Source organism: Xenopus laevis, chromosome 8L (genome assembly GCF_017654675.1).
Source record: "Xenopus laevis strain J_2021 chromosome 8L, Xenopus_laevis_v10.1, whole genome shotgun sequence".
Lineage (NCBI taxonomy): Eukaryota > Metazoa > Chordata > Amphibia > Anura > Pipidae > Xenopus > Xenopus laevis.
In genome coordinates this window covers 26,252,962-26,271,009 of record NC_054385.1, presented here as the reverse complement: position 1 = coordinate 26,271,009, position 18,048 = coordinate 26,252,962, and the positions used below count along the sequence as shown (strand labels likewise).

At 42.7% G+C, this 18,048-nt stretch overlaps 1 protein-coding gene across 1 annotated transcript; it reads left to right on the top strand.

The window, feature by feature from the left end:
- The first annotated feature begins 8,413 nt into the window (after positions 1 to 8,413).
- On the top strand, positions 8,414 to 17,765 carry LOC108698273 (ras-related protein Rab-9B). The gene is made up of 2 exons (XM_018229637.2): positions 8,414 to 8,627; positions 15,840 to 17,765. The coding sequence occupies exon 2, from the start codon at positions 15,861 to 15,863 to the stop codon at positions 16,464 to 16,466; it is 606 nt and encodes a 201-aa protein (XP_018085126.1). The 5' UTR covers positions 8,414 to 8,627; positions 15,840 to 15,860; the 3' UTR covers positions 16,467 to 17,765.
- The last annotated feature ends 283 nt before the right edge of the window (positions 17,766 to 18,048 follow it).

The following is an 18,048-nucleotide window of genomic DNA, read 5'->3' as shown; positions in this document are numbered from 1 at the left end:
AGAATGGGGTCTTTCATGCTGTCATGCCTGTTGAAGGACCCCCGTATCAAGAGGCTTAAGGAGAAGGACCTGTACTGGGTCGCAACGCTACTAGACCCTCGGTACAAGCATAAAGTGTCAGAAATGTTACCAACATACCACAAGTCCGAAAAGATGCGGCATTTACAAACCAGCCTGCAAAACATGTTGTACAATGCTTTTAAGGGTGATGTCACTTCAGGAACTCATCAACATTCCAGGGGCAGAGGTGCCAGTAATCCTGCCACGAGCACACCTGCAAGGACAAAGCCCTTTGGCCAGTCTGTAACGTCAGACATGCAAATGTTTTTCTGTCCAAGGCAGCGCCACAACCCTTCTGGATCCACCCTCAAAGAACGCCTCGACCGGCAGGTAGCGGACTACCTGGCATTAACTGCAGATATCGACACTCTGAGGAGCGATGAACCCCTGGACTACTGGGTGCGCAGGCTTGATCTGTGGCCAGAGCTGTCACAATTTGCCATGAACCTCTTGTCTTGCCCAGCCTCAAGTGTGCTCTCAGAAAGGACCTTCAGTGCAGCAGGAGGGATTGTAACTGAGAAGAGAACTCGCCTAGGTCACAAAAGTGTCGATTACCTGACCTTTATTAAAATGAATGAGGGGTGGATCTCGGAGGGTTACTGCACGCCGGAAGACTTGTTCTGACTTCTATGCAGCTGTCCTTCTCTTCAAGCCTCATGACTCCACACACAGCTGTCCTTTAGCGTCCTCCTCCTCCCTCCGCCACCGTTACAAACTAGGGTGCAAACCCTACTGGTTTAATTTTTTCTGGCCTCTGTGCTTCAGTGGCTGCAACCAAAAAAACTGGGCAAACAATGTCTACAAGGTCAACGTATGGCAAAAAATGACTATTTTCAGCATTTATATGGCATATTTTTTCTGGCAACTGTGCTTCAGTGGCTGCAACCAAAAAAATGCATATTTTCTGCATTTATATGGCATAATTTTTCTGGCCTCTGTGCTTCAGTGGCTGCGTCCAAAAAAATGCATATTTTCTGCATTTATATGGCATAATTTTTCTGGCCTCTGTGCTTCAGTGGCTGCAACCAAAAAAATGCATATTTTCTGCATTTATATGGCATAATTTTTCTGGCCTCTGTGCTTCAGTGGCTGCAACCAAAAAAATTATATTTTCAGCATTTATATGGCATAATTTTTCTGTCAACTGTGCTTCAGTGGCTGCAACCAAAAAAATTTATATTTTCAGCATTTATATGGCATAATTTTTCTGGCCTCTGTGCTTCAGTGGCTGCAACCAAAAAAATTTATATTTTCAGCATTTATATGGCATAATTTTTCTGGCAACTGTGCTTCAGTGGCTGCGACCAAAAAAATGACTATTTTCAGCATTTATATGGCATATTTTTTGTGGCCTCTGTGCTTCAGTGGCTGCGGCCAAAAAAACTGGGCAAACAATGCCTACAAGGTCAACGACGTTGACCTTGTAGGCATTGTTTGCCCAGTTTTTTTGGCCGCAGCCACTGAAGCACAGAGGCCAGAAAAAATATGCCATATAAATGCTGAAAATAGTCATTTTTTGCCATACGTTGACTCAACGTATATGGCAAAAAATGACTATTTTCAGCATTTATATGGCATATTTTTTCTGGCAACTGTGCTTCAGTGGCTGCGACCAAAAAAATGCATATTTTCTGCATTTATATGGCATAATTTTTCTGGCCTCTGTGCTTCAGTGGCTGCAACCAAAAAATTTATATTTTCAGCATTTATATGGCATAATTTTTCTGTCAACTGTGCTTCAGTGGCTGCGACCAAAAAAATGCATATTTTCTGCATTTATATGGCATAATTTTTCTGGCCTCTGTGCTTCAGTGGCTGCAACCAAAAAAATTTATATTTTCAGCATTTATATGGCATAATTTTTCTGGCAACTGTGCTTCAGTGGCTGCGTCCAAAAAAACTGGGCAAACAATGTCTACAAGGTCAACGTATGGCGAAAAATGACTATTTTCAGCATTTATATGGCATATTTTTTCTGGCAACTGTGCTTCAGTGGCTGCGTCCAAAAAAACTGGGCAAACAATGCCTACAAGGTCAACGTATGGCAGTTGTTTAAAGAGAACAGTAGATTACTAGCCAGCAAAGCTACCTAAGCTAAAATGTCCCTCAAATCCCTGCAGACTTCTGTCCCTCCAATACAGAGCAGTATCAAGCAGATTACTAGCCAGCAAGCTTACTATCATCTGTCCCTGAAATCACTAACAGCTCTCCCCCTACACTATCTCTTCCAAGCACACACAGGCAGATTTTTCAGATACATTTTTGCCCTTGATCCCCCTCTGGCATGCCACTGTCCAGGTCGTTGCACCCTTTAAACAACTTTAAAATCATTTTTCTGGCCAGAAATGTCTTTTCTAGATGTTAAAGTTCGCCTTCCCATTGAAGTCTATGGGGTTCGCGAACCGTTCGCGAACCGCTCGCATTTTTGCGCAAGTTCGCGAATATGTTCGCGAACTTTTTTTCCGACGTTCGCTACATCCCTAGTCTTTACCCACTTGCTAAAAATCCATCCAAACCTTTGTTGAAGCTATCTAATAAATCAGTCAGTATGACTGATTCAGGGAGAGAATTCCACATCCATCTTCACAGCTCTTACTATAAAAATTTTTTAGATGAAACCTACTTTTTTTCTAATCGGCATGGATTCCCTAATGTCTGCTGGAAGAACCTGCTGGTAAATAAAGCATTAGAGAGGTTATAGGATCCCCTCATATATTTTTACATTTACCATTGTAACAGTTATCTTTGTGTTTTTGCAACACACAATATTGTAGTGCTCTACCTCTGTATACTTCATTTTGGAATCAGGTGCTCAGCAGTTACATACCCTCCCTGCCATGGGTTAGGGAATTCACATACAAAGTCCACAGCACTGCGGCACACTGACAAAGTGAATGCGTTTATACTTGTGAAGTTTATTGGCTCCAATTCAAGCAGACAAAAGGCAACGTTTCGGGCCTCACAAGCCTAGCCTTGATAAAGGGCCCTGTGAGGCCCGAAACGTTGCATTTTGTCTACTTGAATCGGAGCCAATAAACTTCAGTATAAACGCATTCACTTTGTCAGTGTGCCACAGTGCTGTGGACTTTGTATGTGTTTTTGCAACAGACATTAAATGAGATTACGCACATTTTAGAAGAAAACTGCCTTTATTTTACGACCTGCTGCTGACGGCTGAAATAAAAATAATTTATATTAAAGAGACCTTTGCTGTCCTGACACTTACTCTGTGCAAACCTGCCATAACCCCCATACATAGTTTTGAATATCTCCAAACCATCTAGCAATAAAACAGCTTTGGTTCTGGGCCCACCTGGATCCCTGTGCCACCAGGTAGATGCCACATTTTATAATCCATTTTCTTGGTACAATATTACCATCTACCTTTATTAGGTAGCATTAACAGATACTCACCTTTTGTAGAGATCTATAGCTTGGCAAAACAGGTGAGAACGGTGAACTGCTAATGTTGTTTTATATCAAATTTGGTAAACCATTGCTCTGTGTGAGAGACCCTCCAATCATAGTAAGTGATAACCTCCATCACTGTTGTACAAGGTGACTGGCTATCATGAAATGTCATGCATCCCGATTCCCACCTCCCTGTTCCCCTGTGCTCTCATTGTCCATGCGCTTTTATATTATATAAGTGCAGTCTGGCCTTCGAGCTGTGTGTCCTATGGACCAAATGATTGCACTATACACTGCTGGTATAGAAAAGCTTTAGTAGTGGCTTAACTAGAAGTTACTAGACCCCACAGCAAAATCATTTTAGGGTCCCTGGTTGCAGGGTCTTTATATAGTTACACCCCTGAAACTTAGTAATGTCTGCTAGTTCGTAATCAGTGCAGTGAAAAGGTAATTATGATAAAAAAAATAAAAAATAGGAGGCTTTGAATCCATCCCTGCAGGCTGCACATACTATTACTTCTTAAACTCTACTACTAACTGTCTTGTTATAATGAAGGAAAACTATCAAATACACAGAATGTACAAACAAACAAGGTGCACTAAGAAAAAAGCCAATTAATTGCCAACATATCCAAATAAATTAACTATTGTTGCATGAATATAAGTGACCTCTTGTCTTTTTAACCATTGGCTCTTGGAGTTGTCAGATAAAAGAGTTTTAACACCCAGTACAAGAGCACACTAGCAATATAGAATGCATAGTTTATGTCTTTAATTTGTGCACCCCTGTAAGAATTCCCTTTAAAGAGTTAATTATACTGTGTTTTTACAACAGGAAATGTGCAATGACTTGTCAATAAAGTAATGGCATACCAAGGTTACAGCAGTAGAGGGCTCTGCTAACTTGCAATCTAGATAAAATTAATTTGTAACTTTGACTATTAAAGTGCTTCCACCTTCCAGCGAAGTGGGATCCCCCCCCCCACACTCTAAAGGAGTGGCTTGGATACTCTCTGGGGAACATAGGGTGTGTAGGGGGAATATAATGTATATCCATATATTTAATAAATAAATGTCAGTCAATTAACTACAGTATATAATTACCCAGTGCAAATGGAAAATAGTTGCAGCACTACTATGTTTGCAGCTTTATAGTATTTAATTATACAGTTTAATGACGTTCCTCGCACCAGCCAGTCAGACTTTGGGAATTGGCAGGCACATATTGGTTCTCCACACGGAAATCTGTACCTTCCAGGCACTGCTCCCTTTAAAATGTGCATTTATGTAGGCACACAAGCTTTTAAAGACATATAGATGATAAACTTGGCTGTAGCAAGCAATGCCAGTCAGCAGCATCAAAGGCAAATAAGGTCTTGAGCTGCATTAAAAGGGGCATAGATTTACGGGAGGAGGGGGTCATTCTTCCACTGTATAGAGCACTGGTAAGGCCCCATCTAGAATATGCCATACCGTTTTGGTCCTAATCACTCAAACAGGACATTATTGTATTAGAGAGGGTGCAGAGAAGGGAAAATAAGCTGGTAAAAGGTATGGAAAATCTTAGCTATGAGGAAAGACTGGCCAAATTGGGGAGAAGAGGCGCTTAAAGGAGAAGGAAAGGCTAAAATTAAGTAAGCTTTATCAGAAAGGTCTATATAAATACACTAGTAAACCCTCAAAGTAATGCTGCTCTGAGTCCTCTGTCAAAAGAAACACGGCATTTCTTTCATTCTAGTGTGTACTGATGGGCTTCTGTATCAGACTTCCTGTTTTCAGCATAACCTCCAGGGCAGGGCTTGAGCATGCTCAGTTTGCTCCTCTCCCCCACCCTCCTCCCATCCCTGCTGTAATCTGAGCTCAGAGCTGTAAGTGAGCAGGGAGAGAATCAGGCAGGTGTCACACCAAGCTTATATGGCAGCTTCTATCCTAGACAATGTCTAGAGCTGTTTACTCAGGTATGGTAAAATATAGCGTTCTAGCTTGCACTAATGTGGCTAATCTGTTGGCAATAAACTGTCTTGGAGCTTTCCTTCTCCTTTAAGGGGTGATATAATAACTATGTATAAATATATAAGGGGATCATATAATAATCTCTCTAATGCTTTATTTACCAGTAGGTCTTTCCAGCTGACACTAGGTCACCCATTCCTATTAGAAGAAAAGAGGTTCCGCCTAAATGTTGAGAAGGGGTTTCTTACACCGAGAGCTGTGAAGATCTGGAATTCTCTCCCTGAATCAGTTGTACTGGCTGATTCATTAGATAGCTTTAAGAAGGGTTTGGATGGCTTTTTAGCAAGTGAAGGAATACAGGGTTATGGAAGATAACTCATAGTACAAGTTGATCCAGGGACTAGTCAGATAGATCTGAAATTATCCCTGTCCGTTAGTGATGCGCAGGTCAGGGAAAACTCAACCTGCACCCAACAATAAATCACAAAACCTTAACCTGCTCCCAACCCCAACCTGCAAAATGTTGCCCCTATAGGACCGTGTTCAACCCGTACCTGCATGTTCTTGCCAGTGGTGTAACTAGGTATTACTGGGTCCCACAGCAAATAAATTTTAGTACCCCAGAGGCAAAAAAGTTTTACCAATAGATCTCCCCTGCAGCCTTAGGGTCTGCTTCCTCTGTAGTTACACCCTTGGTTCTTGCTCTGTACCCTACTTCTGTGCACATCTCTAAAATACCGGGCCAGGTGGCAACCCTACCCGCACCCAACCCTAACCCACAATGGTTGGCCAGTGGTCAACCCGCGGGCAGGCAGGGCCGCCATCAGGGGGGACAGGGGGGAGAGTTGTAGGGGGCCCCGAGGGTAAGGGGGGCCCGGCCACGCCACACTTACTTGATTAGCCCCCATCTTTCTAAGAGCTGCTGACTTCGGGAAGGCATGGACGTTTAAGGGACCCTAGCCACCAATTTTCTTATAATGTGGGGGGGCCTGGCCACCAATTTTGGCCACCAATTTTTTTTTCTCATGTGGGGTCCTAGCCACCAATATTTTTAATGGGGGGCCCTGGCCACAAATGTTTTTTTATTTGGGGCCCTGACCACCAATATCTTTTTATTTTTTATTAACATGTGGGAACCCTAGCCACCAATATTTTTTTTTGTTTTTTCACTGTGTGGTGGGGAGGGCGGACCTGTAGGTGGGGCTTGCGGTGGGCGCAGCCCAGGGGGCCCAGGAAATTTTGTCGTACGGGGCCCTGCAATGTCTGATGGCGGTCCTGCAGGCAGGTCACTGCAAGTTTTAAGTCAACCCACACATCACACATCAAATGAAGGATGGGTGTGTCTTAACGGTCCCTGCCAGAAGGACAGTAGGAGTGGGATAGCCAATCACAGCCCTGCACCCACACAAGCAATGATAAGTTTCAATTCCCTATCAGGTCCTATCCTACTGTGCAATGTGGTGAGTGCCACATGCTTCCCTACATAGCCTGGAAAAGTAAGCAGCAGAAGGTGGAACAGATGGACGGGACTAGTAGGGTTTTCCTTCTGTATTTAAAAGAGTATAACACACTTGTTTTTCACACTATGTCCCCATTAAACCAGCACACACCACACACAGGGTTGCCACCTTTGCTTAAAAATGTACTGGCCTTCATATATTTTTATGCATTTTCCCTATTATTAACATTGAAAAAAAACATTGTTTTTATTGGCCAGGCCCATAAAATACAGCCCAGATGGCAACCCTAAGCACAGTACATACACAGTTCTTCATACATACATCAGCACTGGGTTTTCTTCACCCAGAAACTCCAAAAGTTTGAGGGAACATTACCTCTCTCTATTTATACACAGAGTGGGACATTCACTAAGATTCTTTTTTGCGACAGCGTCCGATTCGCCGCCATTCGCCGCACTTCGCCGCACTTCGCCAGACGTATTTTCGCCAGCGGTACGCAAATTCACTAAAATCCAAAGTTGCGCTCAGGGGAAGCGTAAGGTTGCAAAATTGTGCTAGCATTAATTCGCCAAGCAAAGCAAAGTTACGCTTGCGATGGTTAATTTGCATACGGCACCAAATTCAAGTTACAATGGAGGAATATGTAGCAGCACTACACAAGCCTGGGAAACCTTCAAAACTGCAAATAAATTTTTTATTTTGCCCTACACATGTGCCCACTGTATAGTTAAGGTGCCATGAGAAAGGAAATGTAGGGGGGAAGGAGGGTAGCCCCAAAAATTTTTTCGATTTTGTTCAGCCTATCACCCATAAAAAAAGAAAAGACGCCAGCGTTTTTTGGGACTTAGAAAATTTTTTAACTTTTTTTGAAGCAATCCCTATCTACTCTATTGCACTTCGCCTGGTCTGAGGTGGCGAAGAAAGTCTGGCGTAAAAGGTAGCGTTCATAATAATTTGCGCGTCAGTGAATTTGCGTAGTTACGTCCATTGCGCAAATTCGCCAGGTGTAAGGGTGCGAAGTACCACTAGCGAATTTACGCCAGCGTCCATTAGTGAATCGGCGAATTAACGAAAATGCGCTATGCTAGCAAATTCACGCTGGCGTTAGGCACTTCATCTTCCTACTAATTGGCTTCAGTGGGGCTTTGGGTGTTGATATAAATGCACAGAGTTGCTTCCTAAATTCCCCAGCATAATAATAGCAATAATAATAATAATATTCACTGTTTTATGTCAACATGCAAAGCATTTTGCTGGTGAGATCCTCTAACCTTCTCCTTTTTTCATATAAATGCACAGAGTTGCATCATAAATTCCCCAGCATAATAATAGCACTAATAATATATGTTGATTTATGTCACCATGCAAAGTATTTCGCTGGTGAGGAGATCCTCTAACCTCCTCCTTTTGCTTTCCAGTCTGACAGCCTTCAATGAGCCCAGCTCCAACACTGACATATCCCACACATCCTCCAGGTGTCGCTGCCACATTTTCACAGTTTTCCAGCCGTTACCATGGCTCCCTGTTCATTTCCTCGCAGTGCATTTCCTTGGCAGCTGAACATTTGCTGGGAATATTGATGTTGCTGCTGACTGTAGAAATCTGCACATTCACTTCTCTGTTTATTAGTGGATCCCTTGCGCCCGGAGAAAGCTATTGTTTCTGGGTATCAGCAGAGAAGGCAAGCACGTTAGTTGTTTGTGCCTCTAGTCTGTATTCTCATAAGGCTTCCACATGCAAGAGGTGAGTGACTGCTAGGCAGTGTATGTCCATATATATCCAACAGCTCAGTTTACTTTCTTGTTCTAGCAACAACTAAGGGCTGGTTAATTAATGCCCTGCTTTGCTCTAGATGTACAGGGCTTGTGTATGTTATCTGCCAGTCTCCTATTGTATGCCAAAATATTATTTCTATTATTTATATGATTTTATGAAGCTGCAGCCAATCCCACAGCTTTGGAAGATGCTACATAGTAACATAGTAAGTAAGGTTGAAAAAAGACAGACGTCTAAATTCAACCTTAAAGGGGACCCATCACCCATCAGATTAGTCAAGCAAAATGAACTTTAATTACACTGTATAAATTTTCTCTATTCGGCCCTCCTGTCAGTGCAAAGGTGTGGGTTAATGTCAATCTCATCTCTGGAGGCAGGACAGAAGAATAAAGGTGCCCATACACTGAGAGATCCGCTCGTTTGGCAATGTCGCCAAACGAGCGGATCTCCCTCCGATATGCCCACCTTGAGGTGGGCAATATCAGGCTGATCCGATCGTGGGCCCTAGGGCCCAACGATCGGATCCTAACGAGGCCTTAATGGGCGGTCGGATTGCGGGACCGCATCAACGAATAGATGCGGCCGTGATCCAACGGGATTTTCTGTCCCATCCTTTCGGCCAGATCTCGATCGGTGAAGCCCGTCGGGGGGCCCCATACACGGGCCAATAAGCTGCCGACACGGTCTGTCGGCAGCTTTTATCGGCCCGTGTATGGCCACCTTTAGACTCTTGACCCCTCCCCTGGTATATAAGTTGTGACTCCACCTCCTATCGCCAGTTCTTTGTCCTGCCTCGGAGATGAAGGACAGTTTTCTTTCTTTCTTAACTCTTTTTATTTAGCTTCCGACTTCGACATTCAAGGATGGGGACATGCTTTGCCCAACGTATGGTGACTTTCCCTACTTGCAGTGCTTTGTGCAGCAAGTGGAATCACCTGAAGATATCAGCCCTGGATGGTACAGTTGAGATCCAGAGAGGCTAATAATTCCCTCCTTGCTTACTCACAGCAAGTGGAATTCAGTGCATAACATGCTGTTGGTAGGTCCAATACCATTCAGCAGCACTTACTATGCACATGCTATGCTACCTATTATTACTCCCTATGGCCAACACAAATGAGGTGAGAGTAAAACGAACTACAGTTCCTATAATTACTCCCCTAAACCTCAAGGCGACCAGTGTTTAACTCAACAACCCAGTCCAAATCTATGGGAACAACCACGCACATCCCAAATGCCCCCACAATAAAGGGACTTTTTAGAATGGATAAAAGCCACTTTCCAACCTCCACCTCAGCAAACACCACATGTTAGGAAGGGGAGGGCCCAAGTCACCATGTCTGATTCCTCAGGGCCCGAGACCGCCTTTCCAGGAGATATTTCGACTTGCAAACATCAGATTCAGAGAGTGATTCTGACACAGAGCAATCACACACTTTTGCCAGACCAGAGGTCTCTTAAAAACTATTAAAGGCAATGAGGGAGACTCAAGAAATTAAAGGCTTAGAGTCTGTAGCAGTTTCAAAGGCAGATAAAGTGCTAGGAATGCAACAGAAAAAGACACGCTCTTTTCCAGTTTTCAAAGCAATTACTCAAACCATAGACACTGAATAGTCACAGCCAGAGCATAAAGCAGCATTGACCAAGAGATTTTACAATACATACCCTGTTCTGGAAGAACAGGGCAAAACCCAAAGTCGATTCTGCAGTTGCACGCCTGTCAAAACAAACTGCCCTCCCAACAGAGGAAGCAGCTTTTTAAGATCCCATGGACAAAAAAGTAGAATCAGCTCTCAAAAGGGCTTATACACAATCGACAGCAATCCTCCACCCAGCAACCGCAGCTGCGTGACTCGCATGTACGGCAAAACACTGGGCTCAGCAACTGATGTATCAACCACCTGAATCAGCACAACAATTAGCTGCAGAGGTGGAAAAACTTCATACTACACTCGCCTTCTTAGCAGATTCAGCAATGGACATTGCCAGACTAGCCACAAAATCCACAGCTAGCACAGTTGTTGCCAGAAGGGCTCTCTGGCTACGTTACTGGTCAGGCGATACGGCTTCTAAAAACAAACGAATCAACCTTAAGTTTTCAGGAGACTCTTTGGACCAGATTTAAAACAGATCACAGAGGTAACAGGAGGTAAAAGCACATTTCTTCCTATGGGAAAGAAAGGACGCTTAGATTAACAGGTTTTCAAACAAGAAACTATGGTCTACTCCACATAGAAATTACAGGTCCTTTTGATCCTCCTTTCGCAATTCCAATACTGACCAAGGCTCATGGAGAAATAGGCCACAGTGGCAACAACAAATGAAGCAAACCAGGAAACCGGCCTCCTCAAAACCGATTTCTTCATCACTCACCTCATCGGGATTCCCAAGTAGGAGGCCGCCTAACCAGTTTCTCTCCTGCTGGGAGACACATGTCACAGACAAATGGGTGCTACAAATCATACAACATGGATACAAAATCCCCTTCTCAGCCCCCCCTCCAAAGCAATTCATTCTGTCTGTGCCCTCTCCACTAAGAAGGGAGGCATTAGACCTAGCGATATCCTCTTTACTACAGGCAGGAGTCATCGCTCCAGTCCCAAAGCCTTAAAAGTTTCACGGTTTCTACTTCACTCTATTCCTAGTGAGTTAAAAAGAAGGCTCCTTCAGACCAGTCCTCAACCTAAAACAATTAAAAAAATTTGTTTCCAACCACAAATTCAACATGGAGTCAGTACGCTCCACCATAGCCTTCATGGAAGCCGACAACTTCATGACTTCAGTCAACCTGCAGGATGCTTACTTGCACATCCAAAATCACAGCCATTCCTGAGGTTGCGGTCAGAGACCAGCACTTCCGGTTCACAGCATTGCTGTTCGGCCTCTGCACGGCCCCAAGGGTATTTACAAAAGTCTTGGCGCCGTTAATGGCATACATGTGACGCAGAGGAGTGCACATCCTACCTTACCTACTCAGTAAGTAATACAGGAGACAACCAACAAAGAGACTTGTATACAAATACTTCAACAGCAAGGCTGGTTAATAAACCAGAGCAAGAGCTCCCTCATGCCGTCAAAAAGAATTCAATTTCTAGGACTAATGTTCGACTCCAAGAAACAGAAGAAGTCGAGCTCACAGACGAAAAGGTACACACCTTAATCACCAGTCCTTTCTCCACAAGTTTCAGCGGCAGCTTACCTCCAGTTACATGGTAGCAGCACTGGAAGCGGTACCTTATGCAAGGTTCCACATGCGACCCCTACAGCAAAACTTTCTACAATGCTGGAAAAAGAATCAGCAAGATCTTCAGCAGATCATTCCCATATCTCACGAAACCAAACTCTGGTGGACAGTGTACAACCATTTGTCCCAGGGCAGAAGCTGGGCACAACCAGGATGGGAAGTAGTTTCAACCGTCGCCAGCAAGTTCAGATGGGGAGCAGTGTATCACACCCTCACGTTACAAGGGCGCTGGGAAAACCAAGAGTCACAACTCCTGATAAATATCCTCAAACTGCGAGCAATAGTACTAGCGCTCCAGGGTTGGTCCGACAAACTCCAGGGCCACCCAGTATGAGTACAATCGGACAATGCCACAACGGTGGCTTATGTCAACAAGCAGGGAGGCACACGGAACAGGCTAGCTATGCAGGAGGTAGCAAAGATGATGACTTGGGCAAAGTGCCTGCCATATCTGCAGTATTCTTTCTCGGAGTCTTAAACTGGAAGTGGACTTCCTTAGGAGGCAGACAATAGACCAAGGGGAATGGGCACTACATGATGAGGTATTCGATCAACTAGTTCAATGATGGGGCCTATCAGACATAGATATCATGGTGTCCAGACACAATGCCAAACTTCCCTGCTATTGCTCCAGGACCAGAGACCCAGGAGCAGCATACACAGATGCACTTGTAATTCCATGGACTTTCGACAAAGTGTATGCATTCCCACCTCTGGCGATTCTCCCGAGGATCATTGCCAAGATAAAACAAGAACAGACCACAATGATCCTCATTGCGCCCGACTGGCCGAACAGACTATGGTACACAGACTTAGTCAACATGTCAGTGTCCAAATCATGGCGATTACCTCTACGACCAGACCTCCTCATTCAGGGTCCATCCAGACACCACAACCTTGCCATGCTAAATTTGACGGCCTGGTTTTTGAGACCAATTTGTTAGCACAAAGAGGTTTTTCACCATCAGCCATAGAAATACCAGTCTCCAGGCTCGAAAACCATCCAACACTAAAGCATACCACAAGGTATGGTATACGTTCCTTACCTGGTGTTCAGCCAAATAGTTAGCATGGACTGACAGTACAACTCAGGTAATCACAGACTTTCTTACGGATGGTTTTGCTAGAGGCCTTGCGCTGAATACGCTAAGTTCCCAGGTTTCAGCATTATCAGTACTGGCTGATTTTAGTATGGGTCTGTAGACACAAAATTCTCTATTTACTACTAACTGTCTCTTGACCTGACTTCCTACTTTCCTAATACACTTGACCTCATTAGGCTTTACAAACGAACTGGCAATGGGAGGTGGAGCCACAACTTAGATACCAGGGGAGGGGTCAATAGTTTTATTCTTCTGTTCTGCCTCCAGAGATTAGATTGACATTAACCCACACGTTTGCATTGACAGTTTGGGCCTACTAGAAAAGGATTTTCCTGTGAGTATAAAATCCCTTTATTTGAATCTTGTTTCCATCAGTCTGGGAATTCATAATTATAGCAAGCAGGCAGGAACCATTTTGTGAACACTGTTATTAAGGCAAGCCTTCCATTATCTCAGAATCTTTTTTGTGCACCAGAATGGGGGACCTGAAGTCCATCCCCATGTACTGGCTACACAATTAAATGGTTAAGAGAACTGGGGGAATGTGGGCAGAGCAGTAACATCTAGGAAGTGCTGAATGGAAAATGAAAGTAATTGCTTTCCCTGCCTCTATGCCTTAGGCGAGTGATCCCCAACCAGTAGCTCGTGAGCAACATGTTGCTCTCCAACCTCTTGGATGTTACTCTTGGTGTCCTCAAACCAGGTGCTTATTTTTGAATTCCAGACTTGGAAGCGTGTTTTAATTGGATAAAAACTCAGCATAGTGCCAAGTAGAGCTTCCTGTAGGCTGCCAGTCCACATAGGGGCTGCCAATCACAGCCCTTATTTGGCACTCCAAGGGAATTTTTCATGCTTGTGTTGCTCCCCAACTCTTTTTAAATTTGAATGTGGCTCAATGGTATAAAACGTTGGGGACCCCTGCCTTAGGCATAGAGGAGGGACAGCCAATATTTGACAGCTGAGATTTTTAAATGAGTTTACCATAGCGACAAACACTTTGGATTTCATGTTTAATTTGAAAAGTACTTTATTATACAGCTTTTTATGACTGGGTGACAGGTCCACTTTAAGTCTATATATAATCTGCCTCATTGCTAGTTGATTCAGAGGAAGGCAAAAACCCCCATTTACAATTTGCCTCAGAGGCGGAAAAATTCCTTCCTGACTCCCAAGATGGCAATTGGACCAGTCCCTGGATCAACTTGTACTATGAGCTATCTTTTATAACCCTGTATTTTCTTTCTTGATAAAAAGCAATCCAACCCCTTCTTAAAGCTATCTAATATATCAGCCTGTACTCAGGGAGAAAATTCCACATTCTACTAGGTTGTATATCACACATTCAAATTACATACAAATACTTCTGTTCAACAGAGCTTACAATCAAAATAAGAAGATAAAAGGTAAGTATGTAATGTATTCTTCCCTATATTTGCATCCTATTGTTTGCCAATAATACATTCAAAATAGTTTTTTATTTTTTATCTTTATGTACTGTTTCTCTAAAACTAAAAATAAATTTGTTTCATTCCTTTCACCACCCCCATCATGTTTTCCAGTAGCAGCTCAGTAAGGCTGATGCCCTGCTCCTTGAACTATTACTTTATGATATCGTTGCTGGACTTTTTTAGTAGCAACTCAAAAACTTTTACACCAAAAAAGGAGGCATTTTGTGTAAAAAAGAAGAACCAGTGCATTATACTCATTTAGATATAAAAGGATTGTGCTTAAAAAAACTATTTCAGACTTATTTACTGAATATTTCAGCAAAAAGCCTAATAATCCCTCCCTTCTCTTCCATTTCCTGCTCCCTGAATTTCCAGGCTGTGCAGGGGAGCCGGTGGCACTCAGCTCATTGCACTGTAGGATAGGAACCAATCACCTTTTGTCTTTGCTTGTGTGACTGCAGGGCTTTCATTGGCTGTCCCTCTCCTACTGTGCTTCTGGCAGGGACCGTTAGGACACGCCCACCTCCCATTTGAAACAGGGACCAGAGAACATCTATAGGGAGCTCCAATAAAGGGGCTATTTATAACGATAATTAAAATTTTTAGCACTATGTAAAAGCATATATTACTCATAATTGCCTACAAAATTAGGGTTTTTTTTTTCATGTCTCCTTTAAAAAACTGTACACATAATAATTTTGTGCACACCCAAATACTATTAATTAGTGTAAGAATTGTTGTAGAGTAGTAGGCAGGGTCATATTTCTTTCTATATAGGAACCAAATGGCCCCTACCTAGGGAGTTAGCCCAGGTTACCTATATAGAAATTTTTTTTTTTCCTTCCAAATTTTTCTAAGCCCTCAGTGCACTGCTGAATAATTCCTGTCAAACTGGCAGCTAAACTGAGGGTGAGAGTGAATTACCCATTTCATATCCAACTGGCACATACTCATAGACTTTGGCACATGCTCATAGACTGTGACACATGCCCATAGACTTTGGCACATGCCCATAGACTTTGGCACATGCCTATGGACTTTGGCACATGCTCATAGAGTTTTGCACATACGCCGGTGGGATGGGAGTATATATAGATGTATATAGTTCAGAACTGTCTACAAATGCAGTGCTGCTAGTAAAGTGTTAGAAATCTGAGCTTTGTCGTTTATCAAACTGCAGAGTTATTGGTTGAATATCCCAATGCATATCAGTTTGGTGAACATCTGATAATCATCGCCTGGGTTCCCTCATTGCACATTCCCTGTAGTCCCTATCTTCTTTGCAGTTGTACCTTTCTGATGGTTAGAGCACTTTGCATTAAACACCATACCTAAACCAATTAGGTTTTGTTTCATTTACGTTATACCTCTCTCTTTCTTGCAGTGATTTCCAAGTAGGACAGCAATGAGCGGGAAATCTCTGCTTCTCAAAGTTATCCTTCTTGGGGATGGTGGAGTTGGGAAGAGCTCGCTTATGAACCGATACGTCACAAATAAATTTGACTCTCAAGCCTTTCACACTATTGGAGTGGAATTTCTTAACCGAGACTTGGAAGTTGATGGCCGATTAGTCACCCTACAGATATGGGACACAGCTGGTCAAGAACGCTTTAAGAGTCTGCGTACACCATTCTACCGTGGAGCCGATTGCTGTCTGTTAACCTTTAGCGTGGACGACAGACAAAGCTTTGAAAACTTGAGCAGCTGGAGAAAGGAGTTTATTTTGTATGCAGATGTCAAGGAGCCTGATAGATTTCCATTTGTGGTACTGGGCAACAAGGTGGACAAGAGTGAAAGGGAGGTAAACACTGTGGAGGCCCAGGCCTGGTGCAGTGAGAATGGTGGATATCCATACCTAGAAACAAGTGCAAAAGATGACACTAATGTGGATAGAGCATTTGAAGAAGCGGTGAGGCAGGCATTGGCTGTGGAGGAGCAGGTCGAGCATTCTGTGCTGGGCCGTACTATATATCTCCACAGCAACCAGAGTTCAGGGTCATCATGTTGCTGAACGTGATAAAGATAAAAGGTGACAAATCTGGAATATTTGGAAGATATTAAATGCCCTTTCTTTATGGGCTAGCAGAACTGAAAGAAAAGAAAGGTCTAAATATAGGTAGATAGGCTCTACCCTGTGTTTGGGCCAACGGTATTATAAGTATAGCTATTATAACTAAAGGGACAGATTATGGTGTATATCAACATTGCATAATAACCTTTACTTATGAAGAAAAAAAATTTCCAATAGTAAGTCGTATGCTGCCCACACCAAGTAACAGGTAATGCTACAAGGTGATACTTGTATTAGAATCTGAAAGTGAGTAAGTAAAGAAACAAACAGAAAGTGATGACTGACATATATCTGTTGCTTTTCTAACCTCATCTGAAGTAAAAGGAGAGGAAATCTCCATCTACAGAGTGTGTAAAACACTGGAAAAAAACACAAACTGATATAAAGTAATAAAAGCTGCATTGCTGAAGCTGCAGAAAACAAAATGTGATAGCAGCTTTGATGAAGGACCAAAATATTGGTTTTGTTTATTGACTTGATACTGTCCAAAAATAGGATCTCAAGGCAGCAATCCCCCACAGCAGCTTACACACGCATTTATCTGCATCCACAACTGTCACCTTCTGCTCACTATTGTGCAATAAGTGGAATTATTTCGGTACATTTGTGTCAAGCTCTGCTTCAAGGAGTTTAGAGAGTATTTCTCTGTTGTCCAGTATATGCTTGTCCTATCGTGTCTGCATCATATGTTACACTTGCTTTCCAAGGGTGCCATGGCAAAGGAACCTTTTGATTTGGTACAGTGTTTAAAGGGATTCTGTTAGTTAGTTTATATTTGAGGCAGCTGGGAAACTGATAATATGTCTAGCCCCATGTCAGATTTCAAAATTAAATATAAAAAAACCTGTTTGCTCTTTTCAGAAATGGATTTCAGTGCAGAATTCTGTTGGAGTTGCACTATTAACTGATGTGTTTTGAAAAAAATTTTTTTGACAGTATCCCTTTAACTACAACTCATGAGTCTCTTGTACATGAGAGGAACTGTTACTAAAGAACCTTATTAACGTACAGTCTGCAATCAAGTGCAGTGGCTTAGAGTTTTTTGGTCAATCAAGACAGGTAATAATTGTATCTGCCGCAGCACAATAATGAGAGGACATTCATGTGAGCACTTCCTGAATACATTGTAATTATATGGTGTTTCTGAAAATATTTCCATGCTAATAAACAGTGTATGTGTTCTGGTCAGACCCCTCTCATAAACATGTTTACAAAATTAAACAGTATTTAAATACGTTATTACGGTATTTGTCTTTTTCCTTGATTGCCTCAGCAGGAGAAATCTGGAAATGTGTAAGGGCTATTTTGAAGTAATATCATCTTGGAAAATCTGAGACTTAAAATGCGTTGGTATACAGGTATGGGACCTGTTATCCAGAATTCTTGGGACCTGTATAATGGATCTTTCCATAATATGAATCTTCATAATTTAAGTCTACTAGAAAATCAAGTAAACATTCAATAAACCCAATAGGCTGGTTTTGCTTCCAATATGGATTAATTATATCTTAGTTCTTCTACT

Coding starts and splice junctions, on each gene's coding strand:
- LOC108698273 (XM_018229637.2), top strand. CDS start 15,861: ATGAGCGGGAAATCTCTGCTTCTCAAAGTTATCCTTCTTGGGGATGGT.